The sequence below is a fragment of the Callospermophilus lateralis genome, chromosome 11 (genome assembly GCF_048772815.1).
Source record: "Callospermophilus lateralis isolate mCalLat2 chromosome 11, mCalLat2.hap1, whole genome shotgun sequence".
Taxonomy (NCBI): domain Eukaryota; kingdom Metazoa; phylum Chordata; class Mammalia; order Rodentia; family Sciuridae; genus Callospermophilus; species Callospermophilus lateralis.
This window is the reverse complement of record NC_135315.1, coordinates 2,339,918-2,354,936: the sequence shown is the minus strand read 5'-3', so window position 1 is coordinate 2,354,936 and position 15,019 is coordinate 2,339,918. Positions and strand designations below refer to the sequence as shown.

At 59.6% G+C, this 15,019-nt stretch overlaps 1 protein-coding gene across 1 annotated transcript; it reads left to right on the top strand.

The window, feature by feature from the left end:
• The first annotated feature begins 132 nt into the window (after positions 1-132).
• On the top strand, positions 133-14,539 carry Card14 (caspase recruitment domain family member 14). Its single transcript, XM_076870792.2, has 14 exons — positions 133-343; positions 1,883-2,020; positions 2,534-2,859; positions 4,620-4,787; positions 5,593-5,712; positions 6,208-6,333; positions 6,785-6,934; positions 7,843-7,959; positions 10,001-10,143; positions 10,302-10,396; positions 11,844-11,904; positions 12,145-12,337; positions 13,901-14,027; positions 14,298-14,539. The coding sequence occupies exons 1-14, from the start codon at positions 133-135 to the stop codon at positions 14,537-14,539; spliced, it is 2,217 nt and encodes a 738-aa protein (XP_076726907.2).
• The last annotated feature ends 480 nt before the right edge of the window (positions 14,540-15,019 follow it).

Genomic DNA, 15,019 nt, shown 5'->3' with positions numbered 1-15,019 from the left:
TTGGCCTGGAACCTGCCCTCCTCTCTGAGCTGTCCTCTCCCACGATGTGGGCAGCGTCCTCCTGGATCCCTGAAGCCAGTTCTTGGGTTCCAGCCCTCCTGTGCCCCTTCCAGGTTGTGGCAGCAGCCAGGCATGGCAGAGCTGTGCCGCACAGACTCCACGCTGACGTCCCTGGACGAGGAGACGCTGTGGGAGCTGATGGAGAGCCACCGCTACAAGATCGTGCGCAGCATCTGCCCCAGCCGCCTCACCCCCTACCTGCGCCAGGCCAAGGTGCTGGGCCAGCTGGACGAGGAGGAGGTCCTGCACAGCTCCCGCTTCACCAACAGCGCCATGAGAGTGGGTGAGCCCCGAGGGCGCGCCGCCAACTGGGCCCCAGCACCCCCAGCCCCTGGACTCCGGCTGGGCTCTTCCTGCCCAGCCAGAGCCACACACCTGGCCCCTAGCCGTAAAGCCCTCCAGCAGGGCCGGGAGCACAGGCTGCACAACACCAGGGGGACGGGAGTTGCAGACTTTGGGAACACTGGTAGTCCCCTAGGGCCACCCGACCCTGAACATGATGATTTAAAGCAGCAGCAATGGGGCTGGGTGCAGTGGTGCACACCCATAATCCCAGCGACCCTGGAGGCTGAGGCAGGAGGATCCCGAGTTCAAGGCCAGCCTGGACAACTTGGTGAGATCCAGGCTCAAAATAAATCATGAAAAGGACTTGGGGTGTAGTTCAGAGCCATCCCCAGTACCAAAGACTTGGGGTGTAGCTCAGAGCCATCCCCAGTACCAAGGACTTGGGGTGTAGCTCAGAGCCATCCCCAGCACCAAAACAAAACAACAACAACGACACTAACAGCAACGGGGTGGAGGGTAGCTCAGTGGCCGAGCACGTGCCTGAGGTGAGTGAGTCCCTAGGTCCGACCCCAGCACCAGCAGCACCACAGACGCACACTGGATGAGGTGTCTGCTCATGGGCCAGAAGTCCGACATCAGTGCCGCAGGTCGCGCTCCCCCTGGAGGCTCCAGGGAAGGACCCTGCCCGCCTCTTCCATCTTCTGTGACTCCAGGTGTCCCTTGGCTTGTGGCCCCATCACTCCAGGCTCTGCCTCCCCCTGCACAGGGGTCTTTCCTCTGTGTCTTGTCTCCTTGGGTCTCTTATGAGAAACCTGTCCCTGGATTTTGGGCTTACCTGCTCTCGTGGAATGGTCTTACCCCAAGATCTCTAACTTAGTTACATTTGCAGACCATGTGCCCAAAGGAACTCGGTGGACATATCGGGGAGCCCACTACAGATGTCTTTGGAACCCACTCCAGTGGTCCGACAGGCTGTGTTCACTTGTCCCACTGGACATGCTAATGGCTTTACCATAGAAGATCGTTAGGAGGACTAACGAGTTACCATTGAGGAGACACTCTTTGCCAAGCCTAGCCATAAAATCAGGCAATAAGCGGTAGCTATTAAGACTATGGTGTGTGTGTGCCTCTTGGTTTGTAGATGAATCCAAGCTATTAACTGAGTTGAGAAATATGAGATTTGGGCCTGGGCTTGGGGGCCCCCAAGGCTCTCTGGGGCTCCCCTTGGTATTTATGGGCACAACCCCAGATGTGTCTGTGCGTGACCTCACCCTGCATGCCTAACCCTGGGCAGAGCTCTGGAGTCGCGGCAGCAGCGAGTTTATAAAAGTGGGCTTTGCCTTGTTAAGCCGAGCGGGGTCAAGTCATCACAAGGTCCTCCTCCATGAGCCTCCAGCAGAGAGGGCTCCTCTCCCAGGACCTCCTCACTGCCCCTCACTGTCCTCACAGTCAAGGACACTCCCGCTCAGCCCTCCCTTGCAGGAAGCCAGTCCTCCCGCCCTGAGCCTTGGTAGCTAAGTGATGGTCTCTCCCCAAGGGCACCTGCTGGACTTGCTGAAGACCCGAGGAAAGAATGGCGCCATCGCCTTCCTGGAGAGCTTGAAGTTCCACAACCCTGATGTCTACACCCTGGTCACGGGGCTGCAGCCCGACGTGGACGCCAGCAACTTCAGCGGTGAGAGCAGGGCCTGTGTCTGGATGGTGGGCACCCCCCACACTGCTGTTACAGGACTTCCCCCAATTTCCTCTTAATGGAGGCCATGGTCTGTGTCCCTGCACCGACTCCATGCACTGGATGGGCAGGAAAAGGACCCTGGACCCTGGGCCCTACGAGGTCCATCTTCACTCACCCAGCACTGTAAGAGCCCTGGGAGAACCTGCATCCCAGAGGGGAGAGGCACAGACCGGCCTCTCTTGGAGGCCAATGAGACAGCACCTTCCGGGGTCCCAGAGGGAGCAGAACCTGTGGCACCCTGGCACACCTGTCTAGGTAAAGGTGGGGCCTGCTCTTATTTAACGCACCCTGCTGTTTATTTAACCACAATACCAAGTGCACGGAGGCCTGGAAGATTTTACCACACACAGGTTAGGGCCGGGGCCTGCATGGGGGTCGGGATGCAAAGACTGGAGGCTGGAGACGAGGGGCGGGTGAGGTGGCAGCGCCTCACCCCTGCCCTCCACCCCGCAGGCCTCATGGAGACGTCCAAGCTGACCGAGTGTCTGGCCGGGGCCATCGGCAGCCTGCAGGAGGAGCTGGCCCAGGAGAAGGCCCAGAGGGAGGCTGTGCTGCGGCAGTGCCAGAGGCTGCAGGAGCGCCTGGGCCTGGCCGAGGCCCGTGCCGAGGGCCTGTGCCAACTGGAGGCCGACCACAGCCGCATGAAGCGGGAGCTCAGCTCCCACTTCCACGAGGTGCTGAAGCTGAAGGACGAGATGCTGAGCCTCTCGCTACACTACAGCAACGCGCTGCAGGAGAAGGAGCTGGCCACCTCGCGGGGCCGCAGCCTGCAGGAGGAGGTAGCAGGGACAGCCTCCGCTGCGGGTGGTGGGCCCAGCCTGACTCTGCTGCAGCCCACCCTGGGGCCTTTACAGTCAGTCTGCCTGCCTGGAGACCTCTTCCTTGTGCACACTCCCTGCCCAGACCCCGGACTGAGGCCCTCTGGGAAGTGGATCCCAGCTCTCCCAGGGGCCTCCTGAGGTGCTGTGCTGAGCCCGCACGGCAATGAGCCTGCCCTGCCCTGTAATTCCCGTGGCCTGGATGGCCTGGTGTGAGCTGCCCACCACAGCATCTGGAGGCGGGTCTGGCTATGCTGGGCTCCAGATTAGAAGACCCACCTTGACCACTGCCCTAGGAGTGCGGTGACATCTCTGTCACCTGCCTTTGTCCTCCGCTGGCTCTGGGTTAGGGCAGTGCCTTCAGCTCATTTTCTCTTGGGAGACTGTCCTCTTATTGATTCATACGTGCTCTTTCAATATTGAGGATCATCCTGTGATCTTGGCCTTCATTTTTGCTTTATTTTGTGTTGGTGCTAGAATTCGGACCTAAGCTTGTGAAGCATGTGCTCTTCCAGGGAGCTACACCAAGCCCCCAGGTGTTTGTTCTAAGTTTTGAGTTTTAACTTTTTATTTAGAAATAACTTCAACTTTATTCTTTTTTTTTTAGAGAGAGAGAATTTTAATATTTATTCTTTAGTTCTCAGCGGACACAACTTCTTTGTTTGTATGTGGTGCTGAGGATCGAACCCGGGCCGCACACATGCCAGACGAGCGCACTACCGCTTGAGCCACATCCCCAGCCCCAACTTTATTCTTAAAAAAATCCACAATTAAAATAGTATAGAGAACACCTCATGCCCTTATGTTCATAAGGGCCCTCTGTACACACACCCCAGCTTCAGAGTTATAATATGTATATATATATTTAGTTGTAGATGGGCCAAATATCTTTGTTTATTTTTACGTGGTGCTGGGGACCGAACCCAGGGCCTCATGCATGTGAGGCAAGCGCTCTACCACTGAGCTACATCCCCAGCCCATACCCGTGGCCCTCTATTCCCAAACATTCTTTTCTGTTAATTTGCACCGATGTGGTCTTTCATCCCCTGTGGCCTGACGCCCTCACCCACATGGAGTCCCCTGTGGCACTTCTCTCCAGCCAGGGGCAGGCGGTGCTCTGCTTGTCCTGCCGCACTGGGCCTGGGGGGACGCATGATTTTGAAGATTACTGATACTTTCATGGCAGAGTTGGGGTCTGTCTCCTGTTTCCGAGAGAGGGTCCGAGGTTCTGTACCTTTGCTGGGTCCACTGGGTACCACCTGGAGGCATGCTGCTGGTCACCCATCAGGGGCTGCTGCTGTTGACCATCTGGTCAGGTGCCGCCCGCTTCCTGCATGACAGAATCACCATTTCTTCCTCACCCCTGCAACTAACAGGCCTTCTGGGAAGGCTCTTGGGGACCAGCAAGTGTCCCATACTTGCCAGCCTGTCCCAGCCTTGGCCGTGGTGGTGGCCTGGGCAACTGCTGGCCTTGGCTCCTGACGGGAGGTGCCTCCCCTCCCCCAACTCGTGCACTCGCTGTTGGCGCAGACTGGGTCCTTCTTCCCAGTGGTCTTGGCTGGGGGGCGCCCTGCTCCATGCCCTGGGATGGCCCTTCACTTTCCGAGCTCCGGCTGCCTTTCTGGCGGGGACCCCTGTGTGTGAACAGCTGGAGAAGCCCCCAGGCCCCCGTCCTGGCTGGAAGCTGCTCACCTGGTGTCCTCGCCCTCCTCCCTGGACAGCTGTACCTGGCGAAGCAGGAGCTGCAGCGGGTGCAGATGGTGTCATCCTGTGAGCGGGAATTTCGAGAGAGGTCCCTGAAGATGGCCGATGAGCTGGAGGAGGGCAGTGAGGAGCTGGCCCGCCTGAGGGAGGAGAATGAGAAACTGCGCTCGCTGACGTTCAGCCTGGTAGGCTCCGCTCCCTCCACAGGGTCAGCTGCTCCCCTGGGCACTAGCTGGGGGTGTCCACATGTGTGTGCGTGCTGGGGGTGGACCCAGGCCTGGCACACACTGGACAAGGGCTGTGCCCCGGCCACACAGCCCTCCGCCACCTTCTCTCCACTTCCGTCCTCTTCCCACAAAAGAGGGGGTTAACTCTGAGTCTCAGGGAAAGGAACCAGGCTCAGTGGCACACCCCTGAAATCACGGCAGCTCAGGAGGCAGGCAGGAGGATCACAGGTTCAAAGCCAGCCTCAGCAACTTAGCAAGATCCTACACAACCCACTGAGACCCTGACTCTAAATAAAATTCAAAAAAGGGCTGGGGATGTGGCTCCGTGGTCGAGTGCCCTACGTTCAATCCCTGGTATTAAAAAAAGCATTGAGAAATGCCCTCTATAAACACCACTGGCCACCTGGCACACCACCATGCAGCCTGGCATGTGCCATGGTTCTGGGCTCCTTCTGGAAGGTGCTGAGCCCACCCTTTGGCTCGTCCTCCTTCAAGCTCAGTGTGTGAAGGAGAAGGTCAAGGACTTAAAGAAGTTGTCCTTCAGACGTCCCCAGCTTCCTTGACCCTCTGACTCCTTGACCACGCAGCATTAGAACTGAAATGTCTTTTCCCAAATGTGACTGGGGCCTTCGCGGCTTCTTCCTGCCTGGTGGTCAGTAGTGGGGTGACCCCCCCCACAACCCTGGCCTTGAGGGCTCCTGCGCCGGGGGGCCTTTTCCCCAGCCGGGGGCCCCTGGGGAGCTCAGGCCTCTCTGTCCACCAGGCAGAGAAGGACATTCTGGAGCAGAACCTGGACGAGGCCCTGGAGAGCAAGCAGGAGCTGGTGGACCGCATCCACTCGCTGCGGGAGCGGGCGGTGGCCGCAGAGAGGCAGCGGAAGCAGGTGAGCAGCAGCAGTCCCCCTGGGACCGGCCGGCGAGGCCATGTCTGCAGGCTGCATCCGTGGGAAGACGGGCTCCTGGTCCTTGCTGGGCCGTGGGGTTTGCTTATCCAGTTTGCTGGCACATTCTATCCGATGCTTGGTCAGAGCCAGGTCAAGCCCAGACTATGGCCAGGCAGTGTCACTGAAGTCCAGGGTGATTTCTAGGGTTTGGGGAGGCCAGAGTGACAGCCAGGGATTTAATGGAGGGGAGAACAGGGAGAAAGGAGCCGTGGGAGGGGATGAGACAGGGTGGGGGAAATCGCAACATCAAGCTAAACACCACCTGCCGTGCTTGCCTAGCCTGAGCTCAGGCCGCTCCTGTCACGCCCCGCCCTGCAGAAACCAGCAGGAGTCCACTCTCCTCCCTCTGGAACCACCTGCCCCCTTGCTCCCCGCCCCTCCCCCACCCGGGCCCTCAGAGCCACTGACCTCTAGGGCCCTGTCCCCTCTGTCCAGTACTGGGAGGAGAAAGAGCAGACCCTGCTCCAGTTCCGGAAGACACAGATGGACTGTGAACTGTACCGGGAGAAGATGAACACGCTGCAGGACCAGGTGGCCGAGCTGCAGAAGGAGCGTGACCAGGTACCCGGGAGCCGGGCCAGGGCCAGGAGGACACACGTGCCACCTTCACTCCTCGCTGGTCCAGCTCGGGAGCCCGTGCCACCTCTGCTGCCTCACACTTGTGTCTGGGGAGGCTGAGGGCTGCTGGTTGGGGGACACTCTGCCTGTCCTCCATGGAGGCTGGTTCCAGACTTGAAGGTCCCTTCCCTTGGTCTACAGAGGTTCCTTAACTCCTCCACCTCCACTACACACCCTGCCTTCGTTCCCGGCACAAGACACTAAGAAAGTCCACCCCAGACGGTGGCTTTTATTAAAACCACATGTGCATACACGGAGTGAAGCGAACGGTGTGCAAGTCTCCTCGCTGGGAGAGTCCCCGGGAAATGCCCACCAGCAGTGGTGCTTTCTCTGGCTGAGGACCCCTGTCTTGATGGCCCAGCCTCCCGACTGTCCTGTCCTGCCTGGCCCACAGGCGTACTCTGCAAGGGACAGAGCCCAGCTGGCGATTTCTCAGAGCCTGACGGAGAAGGACTCCCTCCGCAGGAGAGTGTTTGAGCTGACCGCTGAGGTCTGTGAGCTGCGCACCCAGCTCTGCAAGCTACGGGCAGAGCCCACAGCAGGGGTGAGTGCTCTGTGGCCAGGACCAGGCTCAGGGCTGTTTCAAGGAGGCGGCAGGAAGGGGGCTGGAGAGGAGGAGCTGAGCCCACAGCAGCCCTGGCAGGCAGGCTGTCCAGCTGTCCCTCTGCCTGCCTGCCGGTTCCCACACGCAGGTGGAGCTTTGACGTCTTGACGAAGCACATGGGCACACCCTTTTCTGAAAATACCAGCCTGTTACAGACGGGGAGGGTTTGCAGAGGTCCGGGGCCTGGTGGAGAGCGGCTCCATGGGCAGCCATGCATAGATGACACTTTCGTGTCCAAGAGCGAGTAGCAAAGGGAGCTCTGGTCCCAGAGATCAGAGCCCTCTGGTCCTGGACCACAGGCAGCGCTGCCCAGGCACCCTGGGGCTGGGGACTCAGCAGAGGTGAGTGGGGGGGGCAGTGGCTCTTCCTCCTCACCCCAAGGGCATTAGACACACAGACACATAAAGGGACAGCCACCAAGAGGCAAACCATGCTCCTTGTGGGTGTGGAGCTCGGTCCCTTCAGGGCTCTCTTCTGTCTTTTTCTCCTCTGCTCTTGTTTTTCGTGGAGTTGGGGACAGAACCCAGGGCCCCGGGCTCGCTAGGCGGCGTGCTCTGTCACTGAGCTGTCCCCCAGGCGCCCTGTTTTCTAGGTAGAAGACAATTGTGTTAAGTGTCTATATGGCGCGTCTTTACCCACGCCTTCTCTAAGACGCCACTTCTCCAGTGCTGCCCGTCTCCTTGGTGGCTGGCTCCTGCGTGCTGGGGTCCCCTGCTCCGAGGACAGGGTTGTTCTTCCTGGAAGCCTGTGAAAAGACACTGCGGGGCAGTGACCCACTGGAAAGCCCCGGGCACCCCAGGTAGCTTTCCTGAATTAAGGACCCCTCTGGCCCCAAGCAGGAAGCGGAGGCCCGGGAGGCCAGGGAGGCCAGGGAGCCCTGCCCGCGGGGGAAGCAGCGGCTGGTGCGGATGCATGCGGTGTGCCCAGGGGTGGACAGCAGCTGCAGCCTCCTCAGCTCCACCGAGGTAAGCAGCTCTCCTGCCGCCCAGCTCCTTTGCCATGCACAGTCCCGGCACCCTCCATCTGGACCATGGGCATCTCCACCCCCTTGTCCCGGTGGGGAGAGGTCAATACCCCTGGGAGAGTCCATTCAGTGAGAACCAATTCCCTGGCAGCTCTTGAGGCCAGAAATCTAGAATCAAAGGGTGTCAGCAGGGCCACACTCTGATAGCTCTCCAAGCTCCGGGTGGCTCCTGGCCTCCTCAGCTGGTGACCACACCACTCCAGGTTCTGCCTTCATCTTCCTGCGATGTGCCCTGTGGTGCCTCTGGGCCCAAGTTTCCTCCTTTGAGAACATGTGTTAGTCAGCTTTCGGTTCTGCCTTCATCTTCCTGCGATGTGCCCTGTGGTGCCTCTGGGCCCAAGTTTCCTCCTTTGAGAACATGTGTTAGTCAGCTTTCTAATGCGGATACAAAATGACTGAGGTCATCCACTTAATGGAAGTTAAACCTTCGCAACAGCCTTTTGACTCGGTTCCAGAGGTTTGGGCCGTGGCTGCTTGGCTCTGTTGTGTGAGCTGTGGTGAGGCAGCAGGGGGCGTTAAGCAAAGCCTTTACCTCACGGTGGCCCAGAAGCAGAGAGGGAGAGAGGGCGGGTCCCAGCACCCCCTCTGAGGGCCGCCCCCAACAACCTAACTTCCTCCCTCAGGCCCCACTTCCTGGAGGTTCCACCCTCTCCAGCAGACCCGGGGCTGGGCCAGGCCCGGGGCACACTCCAGGCAGGGAGGCCCAGGCAGGGAGGCCCAGGCTGAGGGAGTCAGGGCCCCTCTGGTCCATTCTGACTCCATCGGGCTCCATTTCACACAAAGATCCTAGTCCCAAAAGCACATCTCAGGTCACCAGTGGACGTGAACTCGGGGGTGCAGCTCTGTTGGGCACAGAGGGCTCCCGGGTGGTCTGACCCACTCCAGTCTCTGGAACCTTGAGTCCCCAGCACCTGCTCACATCCTCTGGCAAAGCCAAGAGGGGGTCTCACCACAGAGGGCATGTGGGTCCAGCATGCTCAGGGTGAGGCAGAGGCACCCCTGCTAAGGGCTACCGTGAGCTGGGAGAGAGGACCGGAGGCAGGCTAGCGCACTGGGCCACTGCCCCAGCCGGCCTTGGTGTCCCCTTCCTGCAGGACAGCCTCCCCACACTGTCCTGCGACCACAGGGCAGCCTGCTCAGGCCCACCTGCTGGCCAACCTCTTGGACAGCTGTGGAGAGCCAGGCGTCCTCCCCAGAACCCTGACACACAGAGCAGGGGCAACTCCGCATTCCACCAGCACTCCCCGGCCAGAGCCATCCAGACCCCAGGCTGGGCAGGAGCGGCTTCCGCCCTGTGTCCTCACTGCCCCAGGTGTAGCACATTCCTCCTGGCCGCCGTGGTAGGGACTGGGAAGCAAAGGGGCCTCAGCAGCTCCGAACTGGCTCCCTCCCTCCTGCACCTGTGATGTCCCAGGGACCCACTCGTGGCTTCCTCTGGGCCTCTCCAGGGCCTTAGCTGCAATGTGCCACAGCCCCATGCCTGCCCACCTGGCTCCTCTGTCACTTCCTCTAGGAAGGCGCCAGGGCTTCCCCACCCATGTTGCCCACACCCTGCTGTGGCACACCCCACTCCCTGGTGTGCATTTGCCCATGGATCCCCTACCCCAGGAAGAACACCTGTCCTCAGGGGTACGTTGACACTAGCACAGGGCTCGGCACACAGTAGGTGCTCAGGGAATTCTCAGAAAGTAAATTCAGAGCAACTCTGTACTCCTGGGGTCCTCGTCAGACCCTGCTCTGAAAGCAGCCTCCCTCCAGGAGCCCAGCTCCTCCGTCACCAGCAGTAACTACGCCTCTCCGGGCCTTGGTTGCTTTCTGCACCAGATGGAACAGGATGCCCACCCAGCAGGATCCTGAGAGCCCAGCAATACTAAACACAAAACAGCTGCAGAGATCCTGGTTCCATGGCCGGGACCTTGATGTGCTCTCCCTTCCCTCCCACGCCCCCCCTCGGTGATGCCACCCTCCACCGCCCTCTCCAGTCCCAGCTCTGGTGGGACCTGAGCACCACGTCCACCCGGGAACCCATGGACAGCTTCCGCTCCAGCAGCCCTGTGCCTCCCAGCCAGCAGTCCCTGTATAAGCGGGTGACAGAGGACTTCCGGGAAGACCCCGAGTCTTTAAGGTAGAGTGGGATGCAACCATGAGGTCCAGCTCACGGGGGACACTGAGCTAGCCCCTGGACCATCTGGGCATGTTCACAGCTGCTTGGGAAGGGACTGGAGCCGCCAGGCCCCTGCGGTAGCAGGCAACATGACCTGAACAGCTCCTTGTGCTTCACAGAAGCTTCCCGGGAATCCTGGAGGCAGACCTAGGAGCCCCTCCGGGGGCCAAGGGGGACGACGCAGACCTGGACTACGAGATTCTGGACAGGGCAGGTGAGTGTGATCACCCCCAGACCTCTGCAGTGTCCACCCCTCCCGGGCTGCTGGCCAAGCTGCAGGGCCACACATGAGACCACCTGAGGACTGGCAGGTAGGGGTGAGCTTGACCTCAGTTCACCCCTTGTCCAGACTGACCACCTGGCCACTCAGGCCAAAGCCCAGCTGCTGTCTGCTCAGTGGGGTCTCTGTCTCTGTGCCTCACATAGAGTCCGGGGGAGTTATTCATAGCCATGTCCAGCTTAGCGTGTGTGTCCCCCACTGCTCTACTCTGGACGACTGGGCCTCCCAGGCTGTCAGGAGGCGACTAACAGGCTTAGGTGCCCAGCTGCTCCTGGCAGGGCACACCACAGGCTGTGGTCCACCTGCTAGGAGCATCCCCCTCTTGGGTGTTGGTCTCTGATTCTCCTGGGGCTTATTCCTCAGGTCTGTGATTGGACTGCTCCCTTCTCCCTCCCAGGTGCCTGAGCCTCTTGAGAATACTGGTTCCCGGCACAGCAGGTGCTTAGCTCCCATCTGCAAATCACCCTGTAGCCACCAGGGGGCGCAAGTGCCCCGCACTGTTCTGCACAGGTGGCCTTGTGGGTCTGTGGGTGCCAATGACCAGAAACCTTAACCTTGCAGGCTCAAACATGTTTTTATTTGTACCAGTGGCAAACTTAGACGGCCCACCCAAGGCAAGCAGCTGGCTGTCAGATCATGACCTGGAAGTGCTTGGTCCTCTTTGCTTCTGTTGGGCAGGATTCTGCCTGATGCCTCAGTTTTAAAAACTGTAGTGGCATTGACCCCCAATACATCCAGAGTACATATATTGATTTAATTGGGATTTTAAGCACAATCACAAATGGATGTTTGCCTTGAGCTGAGCACAGGTTCCTATAGCAGACAGCCGTTACGATTCCACTGGTTCTCGCCGTCCATTTGCAGGGTGAGAAGCACAGGCTTAAAGCTCCAGGGCACCTGCCTCCTGCTCACGGGCTGCAAAGACAAGGCTAGAGCCTGGGAGCCAGGGGAGCATCTAGTCCTTGACCTGTCATGGTCTGCTGGCCACTGGCCAGCCCGAGATGCAGCCGTGCAGAAATGCCCCCGTGGAGAGGCAGGCCCAGCCAAAGTCGTGCTGGATTGGGTTTCTAAGTGAAATCAGAAATCCAGGTTCTGGGAGAAACATCCCCATGTCCAGAGATGTCGGCCACTCATGCAGGTCTCCCGAGACACGCTGCTGTCAGTGCTCCCTCTGGTTTTAGGAAAGGTGAGATCAGGTGCTAAGCACAGAGGAAGAGGAGGAGGAAAAGACCTTCCAGTGTCAGCAAAGGGAGGGACGAGGAGGGGGTGCCGAACCTGTGGGGGTCAGGGTGGGGGTGGGGTGCTGTGGCTGCACAGGGTCAGGGGGGTCAGCAGCGGGGGACCCTGAATTGTGACCGCTAAGCTCCCACTTTCCTCCCAGACCTCCCCCAGCCTGAGGGCAGCCCGCAGCTGTCCTCCAGGAGTCTGGACAGCCCTGAAAGGTGAGCTGTGCCTGGGGAACCAAAGCTGGGGGTTGAGAGAGCACAGCATGACCACCACGTCCTCTCACCACGGGGAGAGCACAGCCTCTCCAAGGAGACAGGCTTCACCCTTTCCCAAGCTCACTGAGGGTGGAGGAGGAGAATTCCAAATACCGGGGCGGGGCGTGGGGGTGCAATGCGGAAACAGCCTTGCCTGCCCTGTCCTGGGCAGCACCTGAGCTCGACTTCTGCCCACTCCAGCAGCGCCCCTGTGCGGCGGAGGCCAGCCCGCAAGATCCTGAGCCAGGTGACGGTGCTGGCCTTCCAGGGACGTGCACTGCTGGAGCAGATCAGTGTCATTGGCGGAAACCTCACGGGCATCTTCATTCACCGGGTCACTCCAGGCTCAGCAGCAGATGGGATGGCCTTGCGCCCGGGCACCCAGATCGTGATGGTGAGAGCGGGCGAGGCCCCGCGCCCGCCAGCCTCCTTGCAGTCACAGCTGGGTGGGTGCGATGAGGGTGGATTCGCAACCCCACCAGGCTGGCGTGAGGTGAGCCCTCATCTCCAGGGGAGGTTGGGGAGGACGGAGGCCAAGCTTCTCCGAGCCTGGCCTCTGGGAAACTGGAGCTCGGAAGCTGGGACTTTGCCAGGAGGCTACTGGGGGGTTCTGAACAGGGGTCTTTAATTTCCCCCTTCAGTGCTGGGCATTGAACCCAGGGCCTTGTGCTCTGGCAAGCCCTTCACCTCTGAGCTGTGACCCAGCCCTGACCAAGGACTTTTTTTTTGGTGGGGGTGGGGGGTACTGGGATTGAACCCCTGGTGCTTAACCACTGAGCCACATCCCAACCCTCTTTTATATTTTATTTAGAGACAAGACCTCACTAAGTTGCTGAGGCTTGTGATCCTCGTGCAAACTGCATTTTTCCAAAATGCATTTTTCTAATTTTTTTTTATTGTAAAATGTGCAAACCAGAAGAGAACATAAATGGACTGATAGAGCACATAGGGCAGGGAGGGTGACTGTGACGTGACCTCAAAACCAGAATTATAAAACTTCAAGTATTAAAAAAATACCAAGAAACATGCAAAGCAGGCTTCCCCCTTGCCCAAGGCTCACCGTGGGCTAGGAGGAGACAGGGGCTGGTGAGGGCCCAGAGAAGGGCCAGGCAGGGTGGGCCGGTGCCCTGGCAGGAGTGTCTTTTGAGCCTCTTGCCACAGGCCGCCCACAGTGAAGCTGTCCTTAGCTTGGACAGACACCTGTCTCCTAGCAGGATGCCATTAGGCATCCCTCACTCCACCCCTGGCAGAAGGCCCCGTGACATCTCTGCAGTCCCAGGAGTCCCAGCCACCAGCTGGGTGGTAAAGTAGCAGAGTCCCTCTGTGGTACCGGAGACAGTCCTGGTGTCCTTTGGGCCAGCTCAGTCCTAATGGCCTAAGACATGGCTTAATTTTTATCTCATAGCAAAAATGCACATTCTCCTAAACTCAACCCAAGAGCAAAGTGGAGGCCCTGTTGGGGGTATTCACAGGTGGGGAAGGCGGGGGGTGCCTTCCCACTGAGAGGTCAGCACCAGGATGCTGCTCCACACCCACAGCCCCCACGAGAGAGTGGGCCAGCCCCTCCCCTAGTGAGGAGTCTCAAGCCTGACAAGACCAGGTCTGGAACACTCCGGAATGTTCTAGAACAGAAGTCTACTTTCAAGAGAGGAAACTGCATATCACAAAGATATGTGGTCTTTAGGGGTGAGGGGCCGGGGCTGGGTTGGTGGATGGCCCCCAGGGCCCAGGAATGTGCTTGGTGCAGTCCACACAACTTCTAGGCCCACCTCCCTGTCCTGCTGCACAGCCTGCCACGAGGCTCCAATGCTGTGGCCGTGTCTGGGCAAGGTGCCTGGACAGCTGAGGAGGCTAGAGCGTCCCTCTGCAGGCCCCAAGCCCCTGCCCAACTTCTCTGAACTCAGACTGTGACTACAGAGTCCTGGTCCAAGATGCTGACCCTGGCACTGCCCCTCAGGTGGATCACGAGGCCACAGAGCCCTCGTTCAAGGCCACCCTGGAGAACACAACCCTGGAGCAGGCCTTGGGGCTCCTCCGGAGGGTGGACGGCTTCTGCTGCCTGTCTGTGAAGGTCAACACTGAGGGTAGGGGTGCCGCCCCTCACTCCTGCTGAGCCACCCAGCCCCGTCCCCATCCTCGGCCCGCAGCTGGGCCACAGCTCGGCATCCAGACTCCCCAGAGCTGCTCAGTCAGCTGTGCCCTGAGTCCCCAGCCCCTAAGCTGGAAGCCCCCGACCCGCTGACTTTACCAATTATCTTCCAAGATACAGGGAGAGGGCCCTTCTTTCTGTCCTACTTTCACATTCTAGAACCTTCCTTGTGAGCTTATCAGTCCCTCATGTCCCCTTTTATCAGGTTATAAGAAGCTGGTCCAGGACCTGGAGGCCAAAGTGGTGACCTCAGGAGATTCCTTCTACATCCGGGTCAACCTGGCCATGCAGGCGAAGGGGCCGGGGGAGCTGCAGGTGCACTGCAATGAGGTCCTGCACGTCACAGACACCGTGTTCCAGGGCCACGGCTGCTGGTGCGCCCACCGTGTGAACCCCTACACCATGAGGGACGCAGAGCACGGGGCCATCCCCAACTACCCACGGTGAGGAGCCGTCAAGCCCCACTCATCTCGGAGAGGCCCGTGGGATCTTGTCCTCGGCTCCTGCTGCAGAGCCCCTCCTCAGGAGTCGGGGGAAGGGATGGACACTCCACAGAAGGGGCTGTGGCCCAGATCACTGCTGGGGTCTCCTGCTGATAGGGGCTCTGCCCTGGACAAGGAGGGACCTCGGGCCTTCTAGAGCTCTAGCTCCAGCCCTGGCACTATCACACTGGGGCTGGTCACCCTGGTGGGGCCTTCACACTAGGGGCGCCTCACCCCCAGTTGTGAGAGTCAAAAATGTCCCCACACCTTGCCAAATGTCCCCTGGTTTGCCCAAGACCCAAAGCCCTACATCCAGGGCCGCCCCTCAGTCCTGGGAAAACTGGGCAAAGAGCTGCTCACCCTCCCCTGTGAGCACGTCCTAGAGTGACCTGTGGGGACCTGGGCGGCTCAGGTGCACAGAGGTGTTCCAGTCCAGCACCTCTCG